This window comes from Brachycentrus maculatus, unplaced genomic scaffold (genome assembly GCF_059751285.1).
Source record: "Brachycentrus maculatus isolate JH-2025_06_01 unplaced genomic scaffold, ASM5975128v1 h1tg000310l, whole genome shotgun sequence".
Lineage (NCBI taxonomy): Eukaryota > Metazoa > Arthropoda > Insecta > Trichoptera > Brachycentridae > Brachycentrus > Brachycentrus maculatus.
In genome coordinates this window covers 260,340-285,428 of record NW_028281060.1, presented here as the reverse complement: position 1 = coordinate 285,428, position 25,089 = coordinate 260,340, and the positions used below count along the sequence as shown (strand labels likewise).

General features: G+C 34.3%; 2 protein-coding genes across 6 annotated transcripts; one reads left to right on the top strand and one right to left on the bottom strand.

The window, feature by feature from the left end:
- Positions 1-1,225: 1,225 nt before the first annotated feature.
- On the bottom strand, positions 1,226-10,288 carry Mks1 (Meckel syndrome, type 1). The gene is made up of 6 exons (XM_088267941.1): positions 10,062-10,288; positions 8,526-9,020; positions 6,557-6,782; positions 5,807-6,101; positions 3,669-3,916; positions 1,226-1,504 (listed from the first exon to the last, which is right to left on the bottom strand). The coding sequence occupies exons 1-6, from the start codon at positions 10,136-10,138 to the stop codon at positions 1,259-1,261; spliced, it is 1,587 nt and encodes a 528-aa protein (XP_088124067.1). The 5' UTR covers positions 10,139-10,288; the 3' UTR covers positions 1,226-1,258.
- rho-4 (rhomboid-4) lies at positions 4,929-24,851 on the top strand. Of its 5 annotated transcripts, none has more exons than XM_088267943.1 (8): positions 4,929-5,060; positions 10,785-10,907; positions 11,668-11,926; positions 14,581-14,715; positions 19,491-19,695; positions 20,713-20,926; positions 22,167-22,317; positions 23,128-23,896. In XM_088267943.1, exons 2-8 carry the CDS (start codon positions 10,803-10,805, stop codon positions 23,292-23,294), a joined length of 1,236 nt encoding a protein of 411 aa, XP_088124069.1. In that variant the 5' UTR covers positions 4,929-5,060; positions 10,785-10,802; the 3' UTR covers positions 23,295-23,896. The 5 variants fall into 5 exon arrangements, with proteins under 5 accessions (XP_088124069.1, XP_088124072.1, XP_088124068.1 ...); XM_088267942.1 differs by lacking the exon at positions 4,929-5,060 and adding an exon at positions 10,360-10,431; XM_088267946.1 differs by lacking the exon at positions 14,581-14,715 and having other exon boundaries at positions 23,128-24,851.
- Positions 24,852-25,089: the final 238 nt, after the last annotated feature.

The window sequence follows — 25,089 nt, the reverse complement described above, 5'->3', positions numbered from 1 at the left end:
CAGTCTGATGATGTCGGTAACGACGAAACCCGGTCGCTGGTAAAATAAAAAAAGTGGAAAAGCTAAAAATATTGGTTTTAATCTAATAATAAATTAATATTCAATGTGATTATGTTCAACATAGCGGTAGCTCTTCCTACAGGCATAACCATTGACAGGTTGGTCCTGTATATAGGAATGTGAAACAATCTATGGCGACGCTGTCTTAGGTAACTATCGGGAACATACAGACCAATGCTCCGGATAATTTCAGGATTATCGACCATACCGCGCAACAATGGATAAAAATGCGTAATCAAATACACATTCCTTCTAGTCTCTAAACTATTGTAGCCAAGCATACCCTGGAGAAACTCGGTCGTTTAGAGCCGAGGATGAGAGCCGTACTCTTTCATGTAGAAATACCTGAGAAACTTCTTTTGGACTTTCTCCTACAAATACTACCTCCAGGGGCATAATGTCAAATTATCCGTGAAATCTCTGTGCATTTTTTTCATATAATTAACTGTCAATCAACACAAAATAAAAATTTACACATTAATTGTAAACTTTGTTATTATTATTATTATTAATATCGCTGGAGTGATCGCTTCATGTAAGTAACAATCAAGATAACACTGCGTCAAAACGATGAAGGCCATATGTTCCATTAGGGTTAGAAGAAGATATATATTAAGTGAAATGTTTGCCGTCAAAAGATTTTATTTGTTTAATAAAAAAAATTCCGCCTCCGTAGTGTAATGGTCAGCACGCTCGGCTACCGTCTGGAGGTCCTGGGTTCGATTCCCAGGGGGGGTAAAATAAATATAAGTGTTAGTGATTGTCCTGACGAAGAGATGGGTACGTCTCGAAACCGGTAGACGTAAAAATCTCGGTGAGTGGTTATATACTGATTTTATTAACATTTTTGTAAAAAAAAAAATAAGTAAAAATGACTAACCACAAAGTAAATGCTTTAAATATTAATAATATTGAGAATATTATAAATATAAGTGATTTTTTCGCTGTAATATTTATTTAATATTACCCTGGACTGGTACCTGAAGCGGAGGGCTGATCACCTTTCCTTCATGTGTAAACGATCAAGATAACACTGCGTTTATATGAAGCAGTGCCCTATGCACCATTTGGTGCGGATAAGGGTTTAAATTAAATTAAATTTAATAAAAAAAGGGATAGATTTATGAAATCATATAAAGATGTTTTCCATTAAAAAACAGAGATGGTATTTTTGATTTTCTTGTAATTAGAGATTTTACTATATTTCTTCTTGGCATGAAATCAATTTATCTTTTGCATGTTTATATGCCTGGAGGACAGTGTTTACACTTTTAAATAATGAGTCGGCACTCAACCGTTCAGCTGATGGGTCCTTAATATCCACAGATAGTTGTTTTTTATCTTCGGAAGATGTGAAATTTCTGCTCTGAAGAATAATGTCTACGCCAACCTTTAGTTTTCCCGTAGAGACTGTTGTAACTCCAGATCTATTATGCTTCTTTCCCTGAAATAGGATATTTATAATGAAATATAATAAAAATGAGTCTAAAAATGAGACCTCACACACTAATAAAAGAATTTCTGATCAATAAATAGCTTCTTTTCATCTCACCAATAGATGCCTCTAGTAAAGTTCTAGTGATTCAAGAACAACATTTCGAAATTGGTTTATATATATAGAACTTCTAAGAATTTGAGTAGCGTGGTTGTCAATAATAGGTAGATTAGTAAAGTGGTCACTTAAACCAGCCTTTGAAGGTCGTCGGACCCGTAAACGCCCAGACTTCCATATTCTTCTTCATCTTTGATGAAATGTCAAAAAATAATATGAAAAATAACTCCCATAATTGTAGATAAACCAGATTTGTGTACAAGTATTTGGACACACTTAAAATGTTGTAAAATGAATCCATTCTTCAGGAGCTACACTTGGATGGCATGACTCTGGCCAATGTATGTACACGATGGAGTCTTCAGTTCTTAGGACACGTTGCGTGTTGCAATGAGGATAGCCTAGAACGACTCGTTGTGATCGGTAGCCTGAGGGGGAAGAGAGGGAGAAGAAGATTCCCACATGATGGCCGATCAAGTTAAGGCAGCAGCAGGCACCTCGGTGGTTGGAGCGCTATGTGCAGCAAAGTCAAGGGATAACTGGAGAAGAGGCATTGCTTCTGCAAGGTTTACAACCTTTAGTAATGACGACTAAGACGGAGAAGAATAATAAAAATGAACTAGCTATTTGACTGATGTTAAAAAAAATTATTAAATTTTTTAAAAATAAATTAAAAACAGTTATATAGTATGCAGTTGCTGCAATCTGACGTAAGAATTTGAAATCTGGATTTATTTATATATGTTTGCAAAGGGAGTGACTCATTAGAAACAAATTTTAAGCAGTTTCGGTACATTCTTGAGCAAAGTAAATTATTGACTACTGATAGCATATCATACAAATACAAATATAAAAGCTCGCAAATAGCAAAACTGCAAATATTGGGACCCTCCATTCAGCTAATGAGTCACCCTGACTCCAAACAATGTGTGGATATAGGAACTATTTAAATAGAAACAGCTTTTCTAAACAACAGTGAAATATAGCAGCATTACTAAACAAATTAGTGGTTAAGCTACTAAACCAATTAAACTAACTAGTGGTGAAATAAGGAACGAATGCAAAGCTGAGATAAGCATAATCGATACAATTAAGAAAGATGTCGGGTTGTGGTCCCGTGGTTAGTGTCGCGGACTCTTGAGTCAGAGTTTCTCAGTTCGACCCACTCTACCACAATTTTATACCTATTTCTAATAATGAGCCGCTTAAGTTCACAGAAATAGTATGAAACTGAAATATTTGTGGAAATAATAAAAACAAAAATATTTCTCTTTTAAAAAAAAATGTATTAATATGGTTTGAACATAAAAGAACGGTGAAACAAATTTATGAGAAAGTTGTTGGAAAAAGGAACATATGAAGACCGAGAAAAACTTGATATGTAAAACGATCAGGTATGTCAAATACTTGAAAGTGGTCAGGTCAGGAGTCAAAATATACGGCGGGTATGTACGAGGAAATGCATGAACGTGGAAGAGGCAAATAATGTTTGCAAAGACAGAGTGGTGTGGCATTCTATTCTCTCTGCGTACCCCTGCGGAGAAGTGGCATGATGGTTAGTTAGTTACTAAATAAACCGTAGAGTACTAAAATCATTTCGACGTGCCCTACGTAAAGTGCTCTAACTACATTTTTGTCAATTTTGAGATATTTGGTGTAGTTTATCAACTGACCATTATCTACAAATATAAACAAACAAAAAAATATATATAAAATAAATTACGCCTAGTTTTCAGGCGTATAAGACGCTATCTACATGGAATTTTCGAAATGAACTGTACTCCTAAAACGCTAACTACTTAATTTTGACAAAGCATAAAGTTTTAAACCGATTTAATACATTATTTTATCGTGTTTTTGAATGAATAATACTAAATTAAAGTTTCAGATAAAACCGTTAATTAATAAAAAAAATACATTGAAAAAATCATATAAGGTCTCTCCTGTGTCAGATTTGCACATAGAGTACTTTATGTAGGGGCCATCGATTTGTATATATGCGAAAACAGGGTACTTCTGTGTGTACATACTCATTTTCCAGACAATATTGACTAACCTCCAACGTCCCCGGCACTCCTAACCAGGATAGATCATCGAGGGTATGTCTCCCGCCCACAAAGTATCTGGTCATTTCCCACAGGCGCTGGTTGCTTCCTTGCGGCCTGACAGCTGGCAGAGTCTTGGCGTGATGTCCAGGTTGGCTGATGGACAGCTTGGTCTGGCAGTATCCTTCGGTTCGCTGCCTGCCCCACCAGTCACAGGAAATTATCTCAAAATATATGTCAGGCTCTCGGGTCAAAGTGTCTGGAAAGAAAACGGCTCCCTGTGAATCAGTATTTCTCAAAGTGAGCGATAACGCCCCCTTGTGGGCGTTATAGAAGACTTTTACAGGGCATAAGAAGCGCAAAGAGACAGAAGAAGTGATAAGAAGTAAGATATTTATTTTCATTCCTTCCCTCTTTGTATGATGGGACATTCTGGCGATTTTATTTTCCCCTTTGACGAGAAATTTTGATAGGGGGGCACCGGACTTTAAAAGTTTGTTAACATGTGCTAAATAAGATAATGCTAAATGATTATGCTTCAACATTCGTATAGTTTATTTTAAAATGGAGATATCCGGTGAAGTATTAATTAGAATCTTGGAATTTTTTTGACATATTTATACATCAAGAATAGGAATCACATATATTCAAAGCGCCCTTGAGGTAGTATTTTACGAAAAAAGCGCTATATAAGTTATCCAAATTTATTATTATTATTATGTCTGTGAGGACCTAGAACCTTGTGTTAAAATATTCCATACTGCACCCAGAAATGTGATGGATTTATGGTCTTGCAATATTTTCTTCTTCTTCTAACCCTTGTCACTACGCAATGGTGCATAGGGCACTGCACCATATGATGCAGTGATATATTGATTGTTACTTATACAAAGGCAAGGTAATCATTCCTGCGCTTCAGGGACCAGTCCAGGGTAATGAAATTAATTAATTAAAGGGTAATAAATATTGGAGTGTAAAATCACTTATATTTATTTTCAAGGTGCATGTTATATTTATAAGGTGGGAAAAATTAGAGCAAAAAAGTAAATAAATCCCACAAAAAAACATAAAAATTACGTTCCGTTTCGCTAAGTCAATACATTAGTACATTCATGTAACTCTGATTGTACAAATGATGAGATATGTACATAAAATATAATTTTCAAGGGCATTTTCGTTAAAAATGTGCTTCTATTGAAAAACAGGCACAATATAATCATTGTTATGATTCACCATTCACGAGTGACACATTTCAACTGGTTCCAGGTTATACTCAATTTACTTTTAAATTAACGTGTCATTCATTTTGTTCTTCAGTGTGTGTTCTGAGCCGTAGTGAGTTATTTCAACAGAAAAATACAAAAGGTTTTAATAAATCGAGGAGAAAACAATAAATATTATAGGTAAGAAAGTTTTTCTTTCATTATAATTATAACAATTATGATTTTAACACTGTGGACGGGAAAGGTATTTCTACCCGTTGGGTCAATTAATGCTTAAGGACAGGAGGGGTATTTTTACCTTCTGCGCAGACCTCATTACAAAGACAGAAAAGAAGGAAATATTTAATATTTTTATATTAATATTATGTACCAATCACTTTGTTAAGGTTTTACATATCGTTCACTCCTTTCAAGAACGTCATAACTAAAAAAAAACTTGATTTTTCAGGACAACGTTTTTAAAGTTTAAAAATATAATACAATGTTTTAAAAATAAATATCAAGCCACATACTGAACTTTTTACTGTGCAACAGATCTTTTTAGATAAAACTTGAATGTTTTTTTCTCCATTTGAAAAATATTTAGTATGTTTAAAAAAATAATTGAACAATACCTTTTCTTCAAAATGCAAAAACAACACTTTTTGCCCTGTAGTGGGTAAATATTAAGTTAAAAATATGCCGCTTTTGCTGAGATATATGTAGTACATTTTCTGGGCATTCCGAAAACATGCACAACTGAAAATTGACGATTTTTTTTATATATGACGTTGTTGAAAGGAGTGAGCATATGCAAATATGCGAGATTCAAGATGTCATTAGGTGATGCAAGATGGCAAGATTATTTGACACAGTGTTCTTGCACCAATAGATGCAATAAGAGATGAAAAAGAAAGAGGTATATAAATTATGTTTGTGATTATTACCTTCTTCAAATGCTAAATCCATTTGGTAGTTTAGGCACAGCTCAAAGACGTGTCCGAAGTGAGCGTCCTTATGTCTTCCTCTGGTTTGTGCAGTTTGCGTAACTCCTTTCAGGGGATTTGAAGTCACAAAGCCAAACGGCAGTTCAATTGTATACTCAACATACAAATTATTATATTCGAATGAATGTGCCGACTGAATTTCAATAGTGTAGAGACATTTAAGCACATTATTTGGCGGCAGAATGAAGTTTCTAAACATCTTACTCTTTTGTAGCTGTTTTTGAGAAACTTCAATCTGAAAATGTTTATTATGTCAGACTTGAATAGGAAAGTAACCATAAATTTTTTAATTATTAATAAATAACTTTGCGTAAAATCACTACATATCTCATTGTAACTTAATTATAATGTCGGCTGGTTTCAAAGTACATGCCTTATCACTCAAGAATAATTATTTAGATATTTTAAACTGATTTGTTTCTAACAAGTCCGCCTCCGTAGTGTAATGGTCAGCACGCTCGGCTACCGTTCTGGAGGACCCAGGTTCGATTCCCAGGGGAGGTAAGAATAAATATAAGTGATTTTTTCACTGTAATATTTATTTCTCAAAATACACTTCTTCATCTCTTTTGAGATACCTATAATTTCTCGGTGCTTACGATCCCTTGAGGTTTAAATCCAGTATTTGTGTACAAAGATTGTGGTCTCACTTCTTACTATTATAATCAAACACAATTCACAGATCTCTACCTTATTTAGTAATTCCATCTGAGCAAGTTTCCCTTCGTCGTAGCCATCATCGATAATGTGTTCAATAGAGTAATGAAATATTTGTTTAGAATAGTAATTCACTTCTAACATGTAGGGGTTTATATTTATATCGTTGAAGTCTGGCGACACGGTGAGACAGTCCCGTTTCACGTCCCAAGTCAGTGTAAAAAGGACTTTCTCTCTTTTTAACAGAAACATCGGGTCACTGAAAATCAAAGTAGTACTTACAAATATGAAATCAATATTATCATTAGATAATTAAATTATAAAGAAAGAACTATTAACTGTAAAAGATAATGTAGAATATAATAATAATAATAAAACCCTCTTCCGCACCCCAATGGTGCATAGGGCACTGCTTCATATGAACACAGTGTTATCTTGATCGTTTACACACGAAGGAAAGGTGATCAGCCCTCCGCTTCAGGTACCAGTCCAGGGTAATATTGAATAAATATTACAGTGAAAAAAAAAAAAAAAAAAAAAAAAAATCACTTATATTTATTTGACCCCCCTGGGAATCGAACCCGGGACCTCCAGAACGGTAGCCGAGCGTGCTGACCATTACACTACAGAGGCGGACAAAATAATTAATGTAGAATAACTAATAACTAACTACATATTACACTGCTTTGCCGCTAAGGTAGGCAGTGAGAATAGAATAGAGAATAATGCACCTTCTCTAATAACTTTTGAAACGTCTGAGACATTACTATTTATCATTAGAATCCTAACTGTCCATCAATCCTCCTCCCTTAGTTTTTCCCTCTAAACGTTTTTTAAAAAATTTCCTCTAAAAGTTTTTTCCTTAAACTTCCTTTTTCCTTTGCCCTACTTATTATCATCTTTTGTAATTTATGTTTTTTTATATGTTAATTTGTAATTTATGTTTTTTTTTATGTTCAAGTACTATCTCAAGTACTCTCTGATTACAAACAGCTATATCGTAGTCGTACAGGAGAAAGTGACGAACTAACAAAACGTAAAATGTTCAGGAGAGCCATTTAAGTGCTTGGCAAGAAAATAAACATCAATGCAGTTAGTCATTTTTAACAAGTCAATATATTATACTTCCAAGTTTAAAATCCTTTGGGATTTTTTTCAGGGCAATATTAAGCTAGTAAGATATCAAACAGTCAATGATCACGTTTTTTGTAAAAAATGCACTCGGTCACTACTGTACGACTACGATATATGGTATCAAACGTTTTGACCAATATCACTAGTCTGTTTTTGATTGGTTGAAGATATTGCTTTATAGCAATAAGCCCGCCAATGTACTTATTTATTTTCTGTACATGAAGTTTAAATAAATAAATAAAATATAATGCCACACCACTCTGACTTTCCAAACATTCTTTGTCTCTTCCACGTTTATGCATCTCCTTATACACACCTGCCGATTATTCCGACTCCTGACCTAACGGCTTTCAAGTATTTATCATACTTGATAATTCTAATTTTTCGTCGGTCTTCCTTTGCTCCTATTTCCAACTACATTCGCTTCTTAAATTTGATTTACAGTTCTTTCATCACTCATTTGTTCCATACCTTTCTTGATTTTATCAATAATGCTTATTGCCTTGCACTCTTTCCTTATTTCGCTATTCGAAAATCCATTAAGGTGGAGACTGACCGGAGCATTTCGTCGTAACATCGCTCGCGGCGAGCATCACCGAGCATACTAAACTATGGATGGAGCGCTCGGCCCGCTGTACTGACTGCCTGAATGCTCGCATCGTAACGTGTTACGTTACGACAAAATGCTCCTGTCAGTCTCCACCTTTATACATTTTTTTAACGTACATTAGCCTGAGAGGTTGCCTTGAAACACAAAAATTATAGTACAAATACACACGAAATACAAAAATTACAGTGATTTTAAGCTGAACGTGGACAGTACGTTTCCTTCAGATTAGAAATCGAATTGAAATAATATAAAAATTACCTTTCAGCATTATTCATGTCCACAAGTATAAACATTCTGATAATACTATGATCACTGTCAGGCTTAAGCCTTTTATTAATATTTGTTTCCACAATGCTGCTTTCATCATTGGTTAATTTGTCATTATTCAAATTAAAAAGATGTATCTGTTTAGATACTTCTCTGATGTCAGTTTTAGCTGCAGTTGTCAGTCTATCATCATGTCTCAAATGATAATCATCTTCGTTAACATAAGAAAACAATTTGCTCTTATGTTTTTCCAAAGTCCGCTCTTCTTTCGTGATTGCATCATTATATTTCTTCTCCAAGTCAGTGGTGCAGTTACTTAAATCGGAATAGACAAATATTTCTGCTGAGCTGAAGATTTTTTCTTGCCAAGAAAAAGTCTGTTCTTCGTAATAGCCAGTGTTTTCTTGTTCCGGGTGATTTTCTTGCGAAGCGAAGGTTTCAAATTTGGGAAGTGGAATTAATGTGTTTACTTCTTTGAATCTAACTCTGTAATACAAAGTTAATGAGTAAATATTGCTAAATTTAAGCTAGCGGGTGAGTTACTGTATTGGGTAAGTTGTTGTAAAATTAATCTAAGGAGTAAGTTATTGAAAATAAAAGTAATAGAGTAAGTACTTAGTGGGTAAGATAATGTTAACACACTATGGACGGGAAAGGTATTTCTTCCCGTTCGGTCGATTGATGCATAAGGACGAGAAGGGTATTTTTACCTTCTGCGCCGGCCTCATTTCAAAGACAGAAAACAAGGAATTACATATTTAATATTTTTATATGAACATTATGTACCAATCTCTTTGTTAAGGTCTTAACTATTTGCACATAATTATCAAATCCCGTCGCCAGCGGTCCGCAGGCGTAAAAAACACCGGTCCGAAATGTGTTAATTTAATGGTAAATTACATTATAATATATTTCGTACTGTGCCAATTATCATAAATGTAAGAATATGTTCAATGAAATATAAAATAAAGATTTTTCACACTTGTATAAGACCACTTTTTGAATTGATTAATGTAAACATGACTTGTTTCGAGAACTACAAATGCTTTCATCAACAGGTGAAAATACAAATTGTTTGTATTTTCACCTGTTGTCATTGTCATGAACATCTGTATTTCTCGAAACTAGTCGTGTTTACATTCATAAACTCAAAAAGTTGTCTTAAACAAGCGTTTTTGTTTTTTGAAAAAATATTGAATCATCATGTGATTCCACATAGTTAATGCCAAATCAATAAAAAAGTTTATGTCCTTCATATTTTAAACTATTTTATGCTTAGTATTTGTACTCTGAAAATGTTTATCTTAATGTTGAGTTTGTGGCCTTGTGGTAGTGTACAAAATACTCAGGGTTCGATTCCCCACTCTGCCTCAACTTGATTTCTTTGGATGCCTAGACTTGACAGATTTTTTTTTTGAAATGGGTTATAAAATAGTAGAAAATAACAAAAAAATGTGTAGGTATATTAAAATGATGTTTGTTTTTTTTCATTTAAGTATGTTAGGGAATTTATATTTAAAATCATACTTGAATTTAAAATTGTTTATACTATCGGTGCTCTTATATGTTTGTGAAATCTTGTTACATCTTGTGAAATTCGTCATTTTTATAAATAAACACTTAGAACAAAAAGTAAAATTTTCACATGCCCGACAGTTTTATTTACGGTCAGTTGTCATAGTAACCAAGTAATCTGACGTGTTACCAGTTCAAAAAAATATTTGTTTTCTCTTCCATTTCAATGTGAATGAAAGAGAAAGAAGTAAGGGAGTTGTTTAGATCCGTGATAAAAACGGAAAACATTTTTTAACATGGTAATATTTGCATCGAGATTTTTGACATTTTCGTAGTCTGTTGATTGTTTTCCGGGTTGAAGTTTTATAGTTTGTTTTACGAAGTATTTAAAGTTTTTCTTTGTGATTCATAACTTACTTCGTGTGATTAAACTTTTCGCTGCTTAGGTTTTGTTCAGATTAAACTTTTCTTGGAATGTTTTTAAAAGGTTCTTTGTATTATTAGGACGTTTATCGCTGATAGTGGAAAAGTAGGCGTGGAAGATTGGAAACAAGTCTATTATTTATCCAATGAATAGTTCGATTATTCACCGGTACCGTTATCTTATCAAATCCCTGCACACCGCGGTATTCTAATGTATTGGACATACTTTTTGAAGTGATTCTCGCTGTAACGGGTTTCATCGAGGTTATTTTGTGCGTGTTGTCGCAAACTTATTAGTTTTATTGTTAAAAGGGAAGTGGTCCATTCACGATGCAGCAGCATACTGCGCGGCAGCGGGAGGACCAGAGTGTGGAGATTCCACTGCACAACATGTCCACGCGGACTGATGCTCACTGGAGACAAGTTTTTAACAGGGTTAGTTTTACCCCCACTTTTTAATATTTGTTTGTTTGTTTTTATTTCTACTTATCGGATATTCATCCTGTTTAAGGAAAATTCCAATTCGAATTCGTTTTTAAAATTCAGATTTTTCGTAATATGTAATGACTAATGTATGACACATAAAATGACTACTCCTGCAAAGGTTAAACACACTCAAATTCAATAGGAGGATGAAATTCAATTTGAGATGAAATCTCTTTGATATTATTATTATTATGAATTTCTATTTTATTTTATTTTTTAAATTCTTTAATTCATTAATATTTTAATATCTTGGTTTTTGGCAGACACTGAGTCGCACTGTGTTCTTTGTTATAAGTAGGACTCGAAAGTTAAATAAAAAGTGTCGGATTGTGGTTCCGTGGTTAATGTCGTGGATTCTCCAGTCTGTTTCTGGGTTCGAACCCACTTTACCACAATTTGATACCTATTTCTAATTATGAGCCGAAATAGTTTGAAATTGAAGTATTTTTGTAAATAATAAATCAGGTATGTCAAATAAATCAGGTATGGCACAATCAGGTATGTCAAATACTTGAAAGCGGCCGGGTCAGGAGTCGTAATAATCGTCGGGTATGTATGAGGAGATGCATGAATGTAGAAGAGGCGAAGAATGTTTGCAAAGACAGAGTGGTGTGGCGTTCGACTCTCTACGTAACCCTGCGGGGAAGCCGTGTGATGGTTAGTTAGTTAGTTAGTTAGAAAATTAAAAACGATTAATTTTGTGTTCCAGTATGACCATGACAGAACGGGCACCCTGTCCCTCCTGGAGCTGCGTCAGATCATCGGGTCGCGGGAGTACCGCAAGGACCTGCCCGCGTGGGTGGCGCAGCGCATCCTGGACACGGCCGACCACAACAACGACGGCGAGCTCAGCTACGAGGAGTTCCTCTACATGGTCAACCACCCCGACATGAAGCACCTCTTCGAACACTTCCTGCACAAATACGTTCACATGGTCATCCCCGCTAGAGGACACGTGGACACCGTAGGTAATGTTACATTCCTGATGTATTTAAGTGAAGCTTTTAACCACATATTCTTTATTCTCAATATTATTGATATTTAAAGCATTTACTTTCTGGTTAGTCATTTTTGCTTATTTTTTTTTACAAAAATGTCAATAATATTAGTATATAACCACTCACCGAGATTTTTATGTCTACCGGTTTCGAGACGTACGTTCGAGACGGGTATTCTCGAAACCGGTAGACATAAAAATCTCGGTGAGTAGTTATATACTAAAATTTTTAACATATTCTTTGTTTGCCCAATAAACGACCAAATGTCATAATTTTTTAAGACTTTGGCCCCACTCGTTACGCTCCCTACAAATATCCAACGCATCCTAGCGAGCAGGAACCCAATTATATACAACCTTTTACTTACTTTGAATTTATAGTAAAATAATAAGTTGAATGTGATTTATAATCAAATAATTTTATTTAACTTGACATTGGCAAAAGTATGAATATATAAATATTCTTCTAGAATGCAACGCCATTCTAGAAGAATATTTTCTTTAATTGATTGGCAGTCGTTTTGGCAATATCTATACATTTTTAATTAAAACAAATTACTTGGCAGATATCAATATTATGTTTTGAATATTGAAAGCATTAACTTTGTGGATCATCTTGATATATTATTTCGAGAAATAAAAATACTTTGTGTTCTGATCCACTCACATTTTTATTAACCAACTAGTTTCGGCAACAACCTGTTGCCCTCTTCAGGGTTACATTTATTACTAAATATATATATAAAAAGAAACAGTGTACAAGTTGTTGGGTTTCAAAAGGGTAGGGGTGGGGGTAATGGTGTTTTAAGGAGGGGTAAGAGCAAGGAAGGGGTTAACTCTGTTTAGGTTGGGTTTGATTTTATGGGAAAAATATTAAAAATGGGACTTTGACTAACGTTTATTTGGTTATTAATTATATTTAATTTTTGTTTAACCGCTTTTTTTATTTCTAATACCTCTAAATTATTAATTTGGCTAGTTCTGTTATTACAATGCAAAATTTTTATCCCATCTTCAAAATTGAACGAATGATTATTTATTGAACGAATGATTATTAATAATCATTCGTTCAATTTTGAAGATGGGATAAAAATTTTGCATTGTAATAACAGAACTAGCCAAATTAATAATTTAGAGGTGTTAGAAATAAAAAAAGCGGTTAAACAAAAATTAAATATAATTAATAACCAAATAAACGTTAGTCAAAGTCCCATTTTTAATATTTTTCCCATAAAATCAAACCCAACCTAAACAGAGTTATCCCCTTCCTTGCTCTTACCCCTCCTTAAAACACCATTACCCCCACCCCTACCCTTTTGAAACCCAACAACTTGTACACTGTTTCTTTTTATATATATATTTAGTAATAAATGTAACCCTGAAGAGGGCAACAGGTTGTTGCCGAAACTAGTTGGTTAATAAAAATGTGAGTGGATCAGAACACAAAGTATTTTTATTTCTCGAAATAAGATATCAATATTTCTCATCCATTGTGAAGCGTGATTTCATGAATTCCGCATCATTATCAAACATTGTATGAAACACGTGTCACAATAGAAATAGTCATATTTACCAGGTAAAATTTTAATAAAAATGGTGGAATATCAAATGAAACATAGAAATTAATAAACAAATTCAGCAATAAAACTATGAAAGCTAGTCACAAAACCATTTGAAATGACAGCGGAATAAATGTATTTGCAGTAAGATCCGACAAAAACTCTGAAATAGAACTCTCATATAGAACATTCTTTTTAGAAATGTAATAAAAAAAACTACATTAAAAGGGTACAAATTTAAATTGATCTAATTATAAAACCTTATAAATTATATATTCATGCACCAAAATAAACAACCAAGCAATAAAAATCTTTTGATGGGTGGCTCATTGGACCCCTGCTTAAAGCACCAAAGCAATGCTGATGTCAGAGAGTGACGTGAAGTTCCCTGTGACAGATAACGCAGTGACAACACTGCTAGTCAATATTACCATGATGCACATCAGTAACAGAAAAATCAAGATATGCAATAACTTATCAACTTCTGAGTAATATATGTATATCATCAATTGAATCTGATAATCTACAGTATATTTTTCAATAAGTAGAATAAAATCTAAACTTAAAGTAATATTTTAAACCAAACTCAAGTTTTTGTTCGCACACATTTCGGTACCCTAAATTCAGACCGCAATTTCTCTGGACCCAATATCGCCACAGCGATGGTTTTTAGCTACTGCCGTAGCTAATTTTTCATACTACTGACATCTGTTAAAATAATCTCGATAGATTTATCTAACATTTTCTTGTACTTTTTTTTACAAAAATGTTAGTAATGTAATTACATAACCAAATTTGAGACGTGGCCGTCTCTTCGTCAGGACAATGGCTATAACAGCATGCAAACAATACTACACGTCACTATCAAAGCACTATTCACACACTTACAACTACACAAAATGTTAATCACGTGTGATTTTGGTCAACCCGAGGACCAACATGCACTAAGGGCCGAGGTCTGACGCGCATTTATTGGATAGACACTTTTTTTGTTCCAAAACCTCTTTTATTAGTGGCCATCAAATGGATATGTATGGACCATTGATAGTTTGTATTATAATACAAGTTGTAGACGCGACTGCAAGCAGAAGGCGTCGCTCGGTGGGCAGTGAGCAGGAGCTGGTGGAGACCAGTCTGACTCTTCTGTCCGAAGTTCCTCAGAAAGTTGTGACGGAACCAGATTTTCAGTTGTTTTTCAAAGGTAGAATGGTGAAACCGTCTCCAGTAACTAGGCACGCACAACGCTTGTTTGACCTGATAATCATTTTGGTTTGTGCAGTAAACAAATATACGAAATCTAACCCACAAAATGTTACTTATACCCCGTTGTGAACCGTTTTGTTGGAGTCATATTGGAAATGAGAATCACCAGACGTGCCACAATAAATTCTTACTGGCCAAAAAATTCAAGATCGATTCCGTAGTTCAGCAAATGTTTTCACGGGACCGCTTTTTACTTTTCTTGAAGTTTTTTCATCTCGGGGAAGGAGACAATGGTATGCGCATGTGAGGAGAACAGAACCATCCAGACTCCCCCACATCGCACTGTACGGCCAACCCCATAGACAACTCCCGGGTAGACCACCAAAGAGATGGGTCGATGGCTGGGAATCGACATCGCGGGAGGCTAATCCCTCTTAAAAACAGGCCACAAGGCCTACACCAAGAATAAGAAGAATAATGAGACAAGTGAAAATTATAATCCTTGTGCCGATTTGATACACAAAAAAATCCAACTGAAATCAAAATTGTGATTCCTTCTCTACAATACACAAAAAGTAAAAAATAAAATCTGTAAATATTTCATTAAGTTATTGCATTTTTGATTTCTTTTGTTTTTTTATCAACACGTATAAAAAATGCATCGCAATTTTAACACAGATTCACATAATGACCTCAGCAGCGTAACGGTTAATATTGTTTATTTTTTGGCGGTTCATCGTATGGATGATTCTTGTGGCTATAGTAAATGATGATCAAAGATGTTTGTAACACATTTTCAAGTTTTGTGTCTTTTCTAAACCCAGTCGATCCATGTTTGAAATTTAAAATCAACCCTAAATTTGAGCCAGATCCGGTGTGTGTGAAAGAAAAATCACTCATAGTCATGAACAAAAAAGTGTCTAGTACTTTTTATGAATGGTGTTTTAATCACCTCAGTATAATGTTTGCATTATGTATTTGAAGTATTATGTGGGTTAGATTTTAGTTTGCTCGGTTTTTATTTTTCATTTGTTTTCAGTGTGTTTTATATTCTACCTCAGCTGATTCATAGTATTTATGCTTTAAATAGAACAACGTAGGGTAGACACCCCAGTTATTTAAAGAAACACAAAGCAGATTGGTTCAGTCAATATTGATTTATAACTAAATTATTCATCACACCATGTGATTTTTTAAATTTTCATATCAGATATGGTAAAACCTGCCTAAACAAAATTCCCTGTATGCTGGAAAACCTACACAAATGTAAAATAAATTTCAGAATGCAGGTTTTTCTATTCCATGTTCAATATCGCTCACTCCTTTCAACAATGTCATATATCGAAAATCGTAAATTTTCAGTTGTTTGTGTTTTCGGAATGCCCAGAAAATGTACTATATCCCAGCAAAAGCGGCATATTTTAAACTGAATATTTACCCGCTGTAGCAGGCAGAAAGTGTTGTTTTTGCATTTTGAAGAAAGGGTATTGTTTAATTATTTTTTAAAATATACTATGTATTTTTCAAATGGAGAAAAAACCGACAGGTTTTTCCTAAAAAAATGTGTTGCACAGTAAAAAGTTCAATAATTGGCTTGATATTTACTTTTAATACATTGTATTATATTTTTAAACTTTAAAAACGTTCTCCTGAAAAATCAAGTTTTTTGATTTATGACGTTCTTGAAAGGAGTGAGCGATATGACATTGTTGAAAGGAGTGATATGTAAAATATTAAGGTGGAGACTGACCGGAACATTTGGTTGTAACGTAACATTCGCAGCGAGCATCCGAACATCGGATGGAGTACTCGGAACAAGCTCGGCTTGCGGTACTGACTATACGAATGCTCGCATCGTAACGTGTTACGTTACAACGAAATGACACCTGTCAGTCCCCACCGTTACTCTAAACCAGAAAACTACTTCATTCAAAAACAGAATAATTTTCATGGAACCGTTTACTTAAATAACCCGACCAAGACTGATTATTTTATCATAATACGTAGCAGGCATTAGTTTTGAGCATAGAAATTTTGGAGAAGTACTATCTTGTTGTGAATGATCTTCAGGATGTTCCAAAACTCTTGGAGTTGGTGCAGGATGCAAAGGAGATTAAACAATGTTCTCTTACGAAGAAGTCGCGACAATGCACTTTGAAAGACACACGGGGAAAGAGAAACTAGTAGGGCAATACTATTTATTATACCGAATACAGTAAAACAATCATATGAACCTATTGTTTTTCTAATAGATTTTTATTTAAAATTATTCTTTCATTAATAAAATAAGCTTCATATCATATTTTTTTAACTTTGTTTTCCTACAGCCCTTTCCAAAGTGGAAACCTGTAAAGATAGAAAAACGTACTAGAATGATTGTGTTCCATTTTCTTCTAAACACCTTATCCGTTCTCAATGGTGCATAGGGCACTGCATCATATTGACGCACCATCATCTTGATTGTTACTTATATTAAGGCAAGGTGACCAATCTTGCGCTTCAAGTATCAGTCCAGGGTCATGGTAAATAAATATTGTAGTGAAAAATCAGTAATATTTATTTTGATCCCCCCTGGGAATCAAACCAGGAGTCTTCAGCACAGTAGCTAAACGCTCTAACCATTATACTACAGAAACAGACAAAAAATTAACTTAAATATTAAAATTTATTTCTTAATTTAGGTTCATTTTATTGGTCCATTTATTTAGTTTAACGCTTCAGAGGTAGATAAGGTGTTCTGGTTTTAAGGTGATCCGTTCTTGGCAGGTTTTGCTGTAATATTTAAATATGCAATCACATTTGCTAATAACTGGGGGAGAAGGTCTACGAAACCCCTGTTTATCCTACTTGAACATTCACCGATTTCGTGCTAACCCTTTCTTAAAATTTGCACTAAACAAAGTTATTTGAAATTCATAAAAATAAAGTAAAACAGGCAAACTGCATAGCATGGTGGAATGATACTAATATAATTCGCTGCATTCACTCTCTGCGTCAAATTTTTCATGAGGAATACATAATTGGCATTGAGCTGTGCCATCGCTTCTTACAACTTCAATGGTTTATGGCTTTGCTAAAATCCTTACTGCGGAGAAAATGTAATTTTATAGCGCTTAAAAAAAATAATTATGAAAATGACCAACTCGGATGTACAAAGCATATGAGTGTTTGAAAAAAATTTATATTAGTTTAAAATTCACAAATTTACACAATCATTCAGTGTGCAAAACTACTAAATGCACTTCAAGCTAAAGATGTTTTAATCATTTTAATGCTGAGATATTTTCTTATGTGTCTGCTAAAACTGCTAAAGATTTTTTTGTTTTTAGAAAAAAAAAGTATTTCAATTTTTCACCAAAAATTAGTTGTGAATATTATTGACGAATTAGAACTTAGAAACGCGTACGCTGTAACAACCTCCTGGCTCTACCGCCAAAATACACTGGCATCATCACTAATAGCACGTTTGGCAAAGTATACTACAGTCCATGTATAAAATCTCAGCATTCTTAACGGCTTTGTAAATAATTATTTGATGGAGTTTTATTGCTAATTTTTTGTTAATGCAAAACTGCCCTTTTCAGTAAGCTTATGATTTTTCACAGCAAAACTGTGCTTACTATTCACATGAGCCAAATTGTAAAGCTTGTATGCCAGGGGTGCATTCAATATATAGTTAAATTATAAATAAATCACTTGTTTTTTTACCACTTCAGTAAAGTTTTACCATTCAAGTGGTAAAAACGAGTGTTTTATTTATAATTTAGTCATGTCTTACCACAAAGTGAATGCCGAAACAATAAATAACACAATATAAAGTTCATATTTATAAAAATATTTTTACTACTTCTGAGTATACATATCGCTCACTCCTTTCAAGAACGTCATAAATCAAAAAAACTTGATTTTTAAGGCGAACGTTTTCAAAGTTTAAAAATATAACACAATGTATTAAAAATAAATATCAAGCCACTTATTGAACTTTTTATTGTGCAACAGATCTTTGTAGGTAAAACCTGAATGTTTTTTCTCCATTTGAAAAATATTTAATATTTAAAAAAAAAAAATAAACAATACCTTTTCTTCAAAATGTAAAAACAATATTTTCTGCCCTGTAGCGGGTAAATATTGAGTTAAAAATATGCCTCTTTTGCTGGGATACAGTACATTTTCTGGGCATTCCGAAAACATGCACAACTGAAAAAAGACAATTTTTGATTCATGACATTCTTGAAAGGAGTGAGCGATATGTAGGAGTTTATTTCACACACATAAACAAAATTGAGTATAAACATTTGGCTCACTTGAAACCCAATGATTTAACCATATTGTTTATTTTGTCAAACATATTAAATAAGAAACTTAATTAAAATATCATAAATTAGTTGAACTGTTTCTGTTGTTGAGCAAAAGTACCGAAGCCATTTTTGAGTGAAAAACACTGTTTTATTTTTACTGTTTCTATTTAATAAATGTATTAAAAATACTAATATTATTAACAATACTAATTATCATGTTCTTATTGTTCTCGCTCACCCTAACCCGCTTATTGGCTTTGACAAAAATCACTCATTTTATCATCAAAATTACATCATATATCTTGCTTCCATCTTCAACTCGAACAAAAATAATACTTTGAAACTACTTTGAAACATCTCGCATCTCATTCTGCTATTCGATGTCGCATTGTCTCACTATTGTCCCCTCCCGCACGATGCAACGCCCCCCCTCCCTCTGTGAACGTCCACTCCACAGCCCGCTTGTCCTCCATAGACGGGCAGTACGAGGAGCAGTACTCGTGCTGGCCGCCCCCGGTGTGCATGGTGCTGCTCTCGGTGATCGAGGTAGTCCTGTTCATCGTGGACGCCGCCATCCACCACACGCAGGCCACGGGCCCCGCCGCCGCCGTGCTCATCTACAACCCTTACAAGCGCCACGAGGCGTGGAGGTTCCTGAGCTACATGTTTGTGCATGTCGGGTAAGATTTCCTAATCATCACCAATCGGTGAAGATAATTTTTTCGGAGACCTACCGAGCCATAGGTTTATGTGTCTTATCAGTGGAGTTATTTTGATAGAGGTTTTGCTTGATGTGTTTCTATATTCATAGAATTAACAAATAATAAAATAACAATCATGTAATTTTTTCTACATGAATTTTATTTGACCAGCAACCAGGTTTCGTCGTAACCAATACCATCAGACTGTTGTGAGGCTAGACAAAATTCTATGTTATAAACACAACAAGGCAGGAGTTGAAAACCACAATTTTATATAATTTTTCTGACAAAATGAGTTAAAATTGATCGAGTTTAAGTATTGTATTATTATAATAATTAGATGTAAGTTAAGGTAAAGGTTTTAGGCATGATTTGATATAATTATATGTTAGAAATGGATTTTGTATGTGAATTTAAATAATATCGACGGCCTCTACGTAAAGTACTCTATCTACAAATCTGTTACTTTTTGGGAGAGAACTTAAAAGATTTTTTCAACATATTTTATTTTATTAATTAACGGTTTTATCCGAAATTCTAAACTACTATTATACATTAAAAAAAACATATAAAATAATGTATTAAATCATTCAAAAACTTTATGCCTTGTCAAAATTAAGTAGTTAGCGTTTTAGGTGTTCAGTTCATTTTGAAAATTCGATGTAGATAGCGTCTTATACGCCTGAAAACTAGGCGTAATTCATTTTGTGTATATTTTTTTGTTTGTTTATATTTGTAGATAACGGTCAGTTGATAACATACACCAAATATCTCAAAATTGTCAAAAATGTAGTTAGAGCACTTTACGTAGGCCACATCGATATATGTATTGTCAATTCTGGAAATGTTGGTTGAGGACCTCTTCCACTGTTTATTAGTATGGGGAAGTCCTGTATTCTCTAAAACATAACATTTTTTTTAATGAACAAAGAAAAAAGGTTGCATTTAGTATTATAACAGCTCTCCTGTAAAGTGAGTCTCCTCCTGCCTGCGCAGGTGGATGCACCTGACGGTGAACCTGCTGGTGCAGGTGATGCTGGGGCTGCCGCTGGAGATGGTGCACCGCTGGTGGCGCGTGCTGCTCATCTACGGGGCGGGCGTGGTGGCCGGCTCGCTGGGCACCTCCATCACCGACCCGGCCGTGTTCCTGGCAGGGGCCTCCGGGGGCGTGTACGCCCTCATAGCCGCTCACATGTCCACCATAGTGCTGGTAAGTCATCTGCCGTACTGACATTTCGTATAATTCCCCGAGAATTCTATGATGGAGACCTTGGGTGAACAAAAGAGGTGTCGGAAGACCCCAAAACAGATAGTTCAATGACGTAGTCGCTGTGTGCGGTAAAAACTGGCTGCAAGCAGCAACCGACAAGAGGAAATGGAAAGAAGAGGAAGAGGCCTATAGCCAGCAGTGGAGGTCAGAGGGCTCATAAAGAAGAAGAAGAAGACTGACATTTCGTATAGTAAAATAGCAGCTATACAAATATTTGACAAGGCTACAACCCTCAGTAATGAGGAATAAGACAGAGTTTGCCAAACTGGCAACGTTGTTTCTACAAACTGTCAATTTGATAGTAGACAGTTGATTTGTAGCAGTACGTTTTGCAATTTCACAACGAATAGACCATTATGGGCCGAAAACAATATTCAGCTTGATCCTCTACTTCAACGCAAAATTTTGTTCACCGATGATTAAAGGCACATTTTTGGTTAAATGGCTTTATCAATAAGCAGGATTACCGAATTTGGATTGGAGAAAACCCAGAGGACTTTGTCGAGACGCCCTTACATCCATTAAAAGTCACTGTTTGGTGTGCTTTACGGGCAGGTGGAATCATTGGCCCATTCAAGACGATGTCGGCTAGAATGTTACGGTCAATGGAAAGCGCTACAGAACCATGATTACTGACTTCTTCGTACCTCAGTTAAATAGCATTGATGTGACAGAGCTGTGGTTTCAACAAGATGGTGAAATATGACACACGATAGGTGCCACCATCAATTTACTGCGGGAAATTTGAATTTTTATACCTTTAAAAAAACACCCTATATTTGCAACTTTTTTGGAGATGATGTCTCGTTGGATATTGAAAATAATTAGATTACCGAATGCCAATTTGATTGAAGTCATCAGAAGAGGTCAAACCTGTTTCCAACAGCAATATGTTATCTACTTTACATGAAAATTTTTAATTTTCGTAAATATTTATTATAATTTGCTTAATTAATACAGGGGTAATCTGTAATTTATAGTTTTTTTATTCTTATGTAAAAGCACTCTGATTGAAAAAAGCTATATAAGGTATCAAACGTTTCAATCAATATCACTAGTCTGTTTTTGGTTGGTTGGAAGATATTGCTTTTTAGCAATAAGCCTGCCAATGTACATATTTCATTTCCGTACATGTAGTTTAAATAAATAAATAATGGCGAGTTTTATTGGGCGCGCGCAGAACTGGTCGCAGATGGAGTTTGCTGCTATCCAACTTCTGGTGCTGCTTGCTGTGGCCTCGGTGGACGTGGGAACGGCCGTCTACAACCGTTACGTGCTGGACTTGGAGGGAAACGTGGGATACGTGGCTCATCTCGCTGGAGCTATGGCAGGTAGGCCTCTAAGTAAATTGTTATTACTAGCTTCATCAGGTCCCATCACTAGTTAGAGTAGGACTTCTTCTTGTGTCTAGTATTGAACAAAGGCCTCTCTCTCGGACTTCTACAGTTCTCTGTTGGACGTGAAGCTCTTCCAGTGATGGCCCGCCACTTTTTTAATGTCATCGGACCATCTTGTCTAGGTCCTACCCGCGCTTCTGCGTCCTGTTCTAGGCCTCCGTCAAGTACTTGCTTCGTCTATCTATCATCAGACATACGCGCTACATTACTTGCCCAGTTCCACTTTTGTTCTGCGATTCTTTGAGCCACATCTTGGTCTTTTCCTAGAGTAGGACCTCACAATGATATTACTAACATTGTTACATCCTTGTATTATTATTACAAGCGTAGGAAGGTATTGTAGGAAGGCATACTAGTAATAATATTGTTATTACTAGTATGGCTATGGTCTTCATATTGTTATAACCAGCTGAGGTAGGTTCCCACATTTTTATTCGTAATATATTATATCGTAGTCGTACAGGAGAAAGTGACCAACTAACAAAAGGTAAAATGTTCAGGAGGGCCATTTAAGTCACTTTTGCTTGGCAAGAAAATAAACATTAATGCAGTTAGTCATTTTTAACAAGTCAATATATTATACTTCCATGTTTAAAATCGCTTTGGAATTTTTTCCAGGGCAATATTGAGCTAGTAAGATATCAAATAGTCAATAATCACGTTTTTGTAAAAAATGCACTTGGTCACTTTCTCCTGTATGACTACGACATGTTATTCAAATATTTAAATGTTAAATTTTTTCAGGTTTACTTGTCGGCATAGGTATTTTAAGGAACCTGGAAGTGCAATCTTGGGAGAAAAAGTTGTGGTGGGTTGCTGTCGTGGTTTACGTTATTCTCATGACTATCGCTATCTTCCTGAACATCTTCTGGACCTCCCACTTTCCCGCTACGAGGTATAACTACAAATAGTAACGCAACAGCTGCCCTACAGCTCCGAGCAGCCTCGCTCACATCGCACCGGAATATTCTAACTCTGTAGAAACAGGGTACTGCTCATTTTGTAAAATATAGTATTATTTTCGTCTGGAAAAAACATATCGACTTATTCATATCAGCATTATCTGAAATAAATACATTTTAAGTAGCTAATTATAAAATAAATTGGGTCATTTAATTTACTATTGCATCTTTACCAAACAAACATTTCAGTATTCTATTTTTCACAATTAATTCACACGTCGAATAAATCAATACAAAAGCTCCTTAATTTTAAATTGAAAGGACCATAATTTGAATAGTATGTATTACAAATTTTCAATTACTAAATTTGAAAGATTTTTGTCACTCATATTTTCTTCATATGCAAGTACCGGAAACCGACGAGGAAGTCCATGCAAGAAATACATGTATATTCAATGACAAAATAACAAGCAGTAAATGAAATTAGCAACTTAAGTATGTAAATTTAAAAATCAATAGTTTTTTATGCACTGATATGTTTTCATTGTAAAACATTGAATTCTGAAATAAATAAATGAAATTTCTACGCTGAAATCATTGAAATTCCCAAATATTTTTTCATTATGCCTAAATTTTAAATATCGTTGTTTAGGAGCTTTTACCGTACGTATTGATCCAATGTGATGCCCCATATACCATTGGGTACAGATAAGGAATATAATCTGAATGAGATATTTATAAATAGCTTGAAAATAATTCAAATAAGTGTAATAACAAATTTGTATATTTTTGTATCTAATTGAATTTTTATTAAATCTACTTTATTGTATCTGTGATTTGGGAAAAATGATACACTTCGGAGCTATCCTCAGTCTCTTCAAAGTGTAGGATTTTTTCTAGATTGTTTGTATTATGCTTTTCATCACATGTTTTATATTTTTTAATTCTACTTTAAGTAATAAGCCATGTATTGATTTTAAGATTTCTATTAGTATTTAAAGTGGATTATTTATTTTCTCTCTATTAGTCATTTTTTCTCTCTCAAACTCTCTAGTTTTATTTTTTTCCAATCACAGTTTTATTTACTTCGGTATTTTATCTAAACAAATCTCTATAAATTGACTTATAAAATGAAATTGGTCAATTATGTGAAAGAGTATTGGATTTAACTTTAGTGAAATCACTGAGTTGCCTTTATATTGAATGTAAAATGACTGTGTTTCCAAAATACAGATATTATTGTTTTGCTCAGAATGCTTCATGAAATTCGAGTAAGTGCTATAGTTCTCCGTGTTTCAATTTCTGTCATTTCATTTTGGAGGTGTTGATAGCCGAACCGGTTCACTCTTAGGTATTTAAACGCCTCAATTTGTTACATATATTGGTTATTGTTATATTGGTCAGCAATAGCTGAGAACATGCTTGCGCCTGACTGGATGTCTAGAGAATGTGAGACATTTGGTTTTTTAAATATGTATTTCCATATTGCACTTTTGTGAGGTTAGGTTGAACCGATATAGGATTCTTGACATTAAATATCTTAAATTAAAATAATAAAATAAAAAATATTTATAAATTCAGAATTCATCTTCATAAGTATATCAGAACTACCAGAACCAAATATTTATAAAAAAAAACATCAACACCTCAAACAAGGAGCTAATTATTTTTAATGCAAGGTATTCAATTACTGGAAACAACTTACTACATATGTATAAAAAATCTGCTTTATACTGTCAATATATAATACTGAACATATCGTAAACCTATATTTGTATTTTGCTAAAACAGGGTATATAACAAA

Coding starts and splice junctions, on each gene's coding strand:
- Mks1 (XM_088267941.1), bottom strand. CDS start 10,138: ATGACGAATTTCACAAGATGTAACAAGATTTCACAAACATATAAGAGC. Junction 6,783..8,525: donor GACATGAATAATGCTGAAAG/GTAATTTTTATA, acceptor TTTGATTTTCAG/TGACCCGATGTTTCTGTTAA. Junction 3,917..5,806: donor GGATTTAGCATTTGAAGAAG/GTAATAATCACA, acceptor TTTTCTTTCCAG/ACACTTTGACCCGAGAGCCT.
- rho-4 (XM_088267943.1), top strand. CDS start 10,803: ATGCAGCAGCATACTGCGCGGCAGCGGGAGGACCAGAGTGTGGAGATT. Junction 11,927..14,580: donor AGGACACGTGGACACCGTAG/GTAATGTTACAT, acceptor TTATAATACAAG/TTGTAGACGCGACTGCAAGC. Junction 20,927..22,166: donor ACATGTCCACCATAGTGCTG/GTAAGTCATCTG, acceptor GGGCGCGCGCAG/AACTGGTCGCAGATGGAGTT.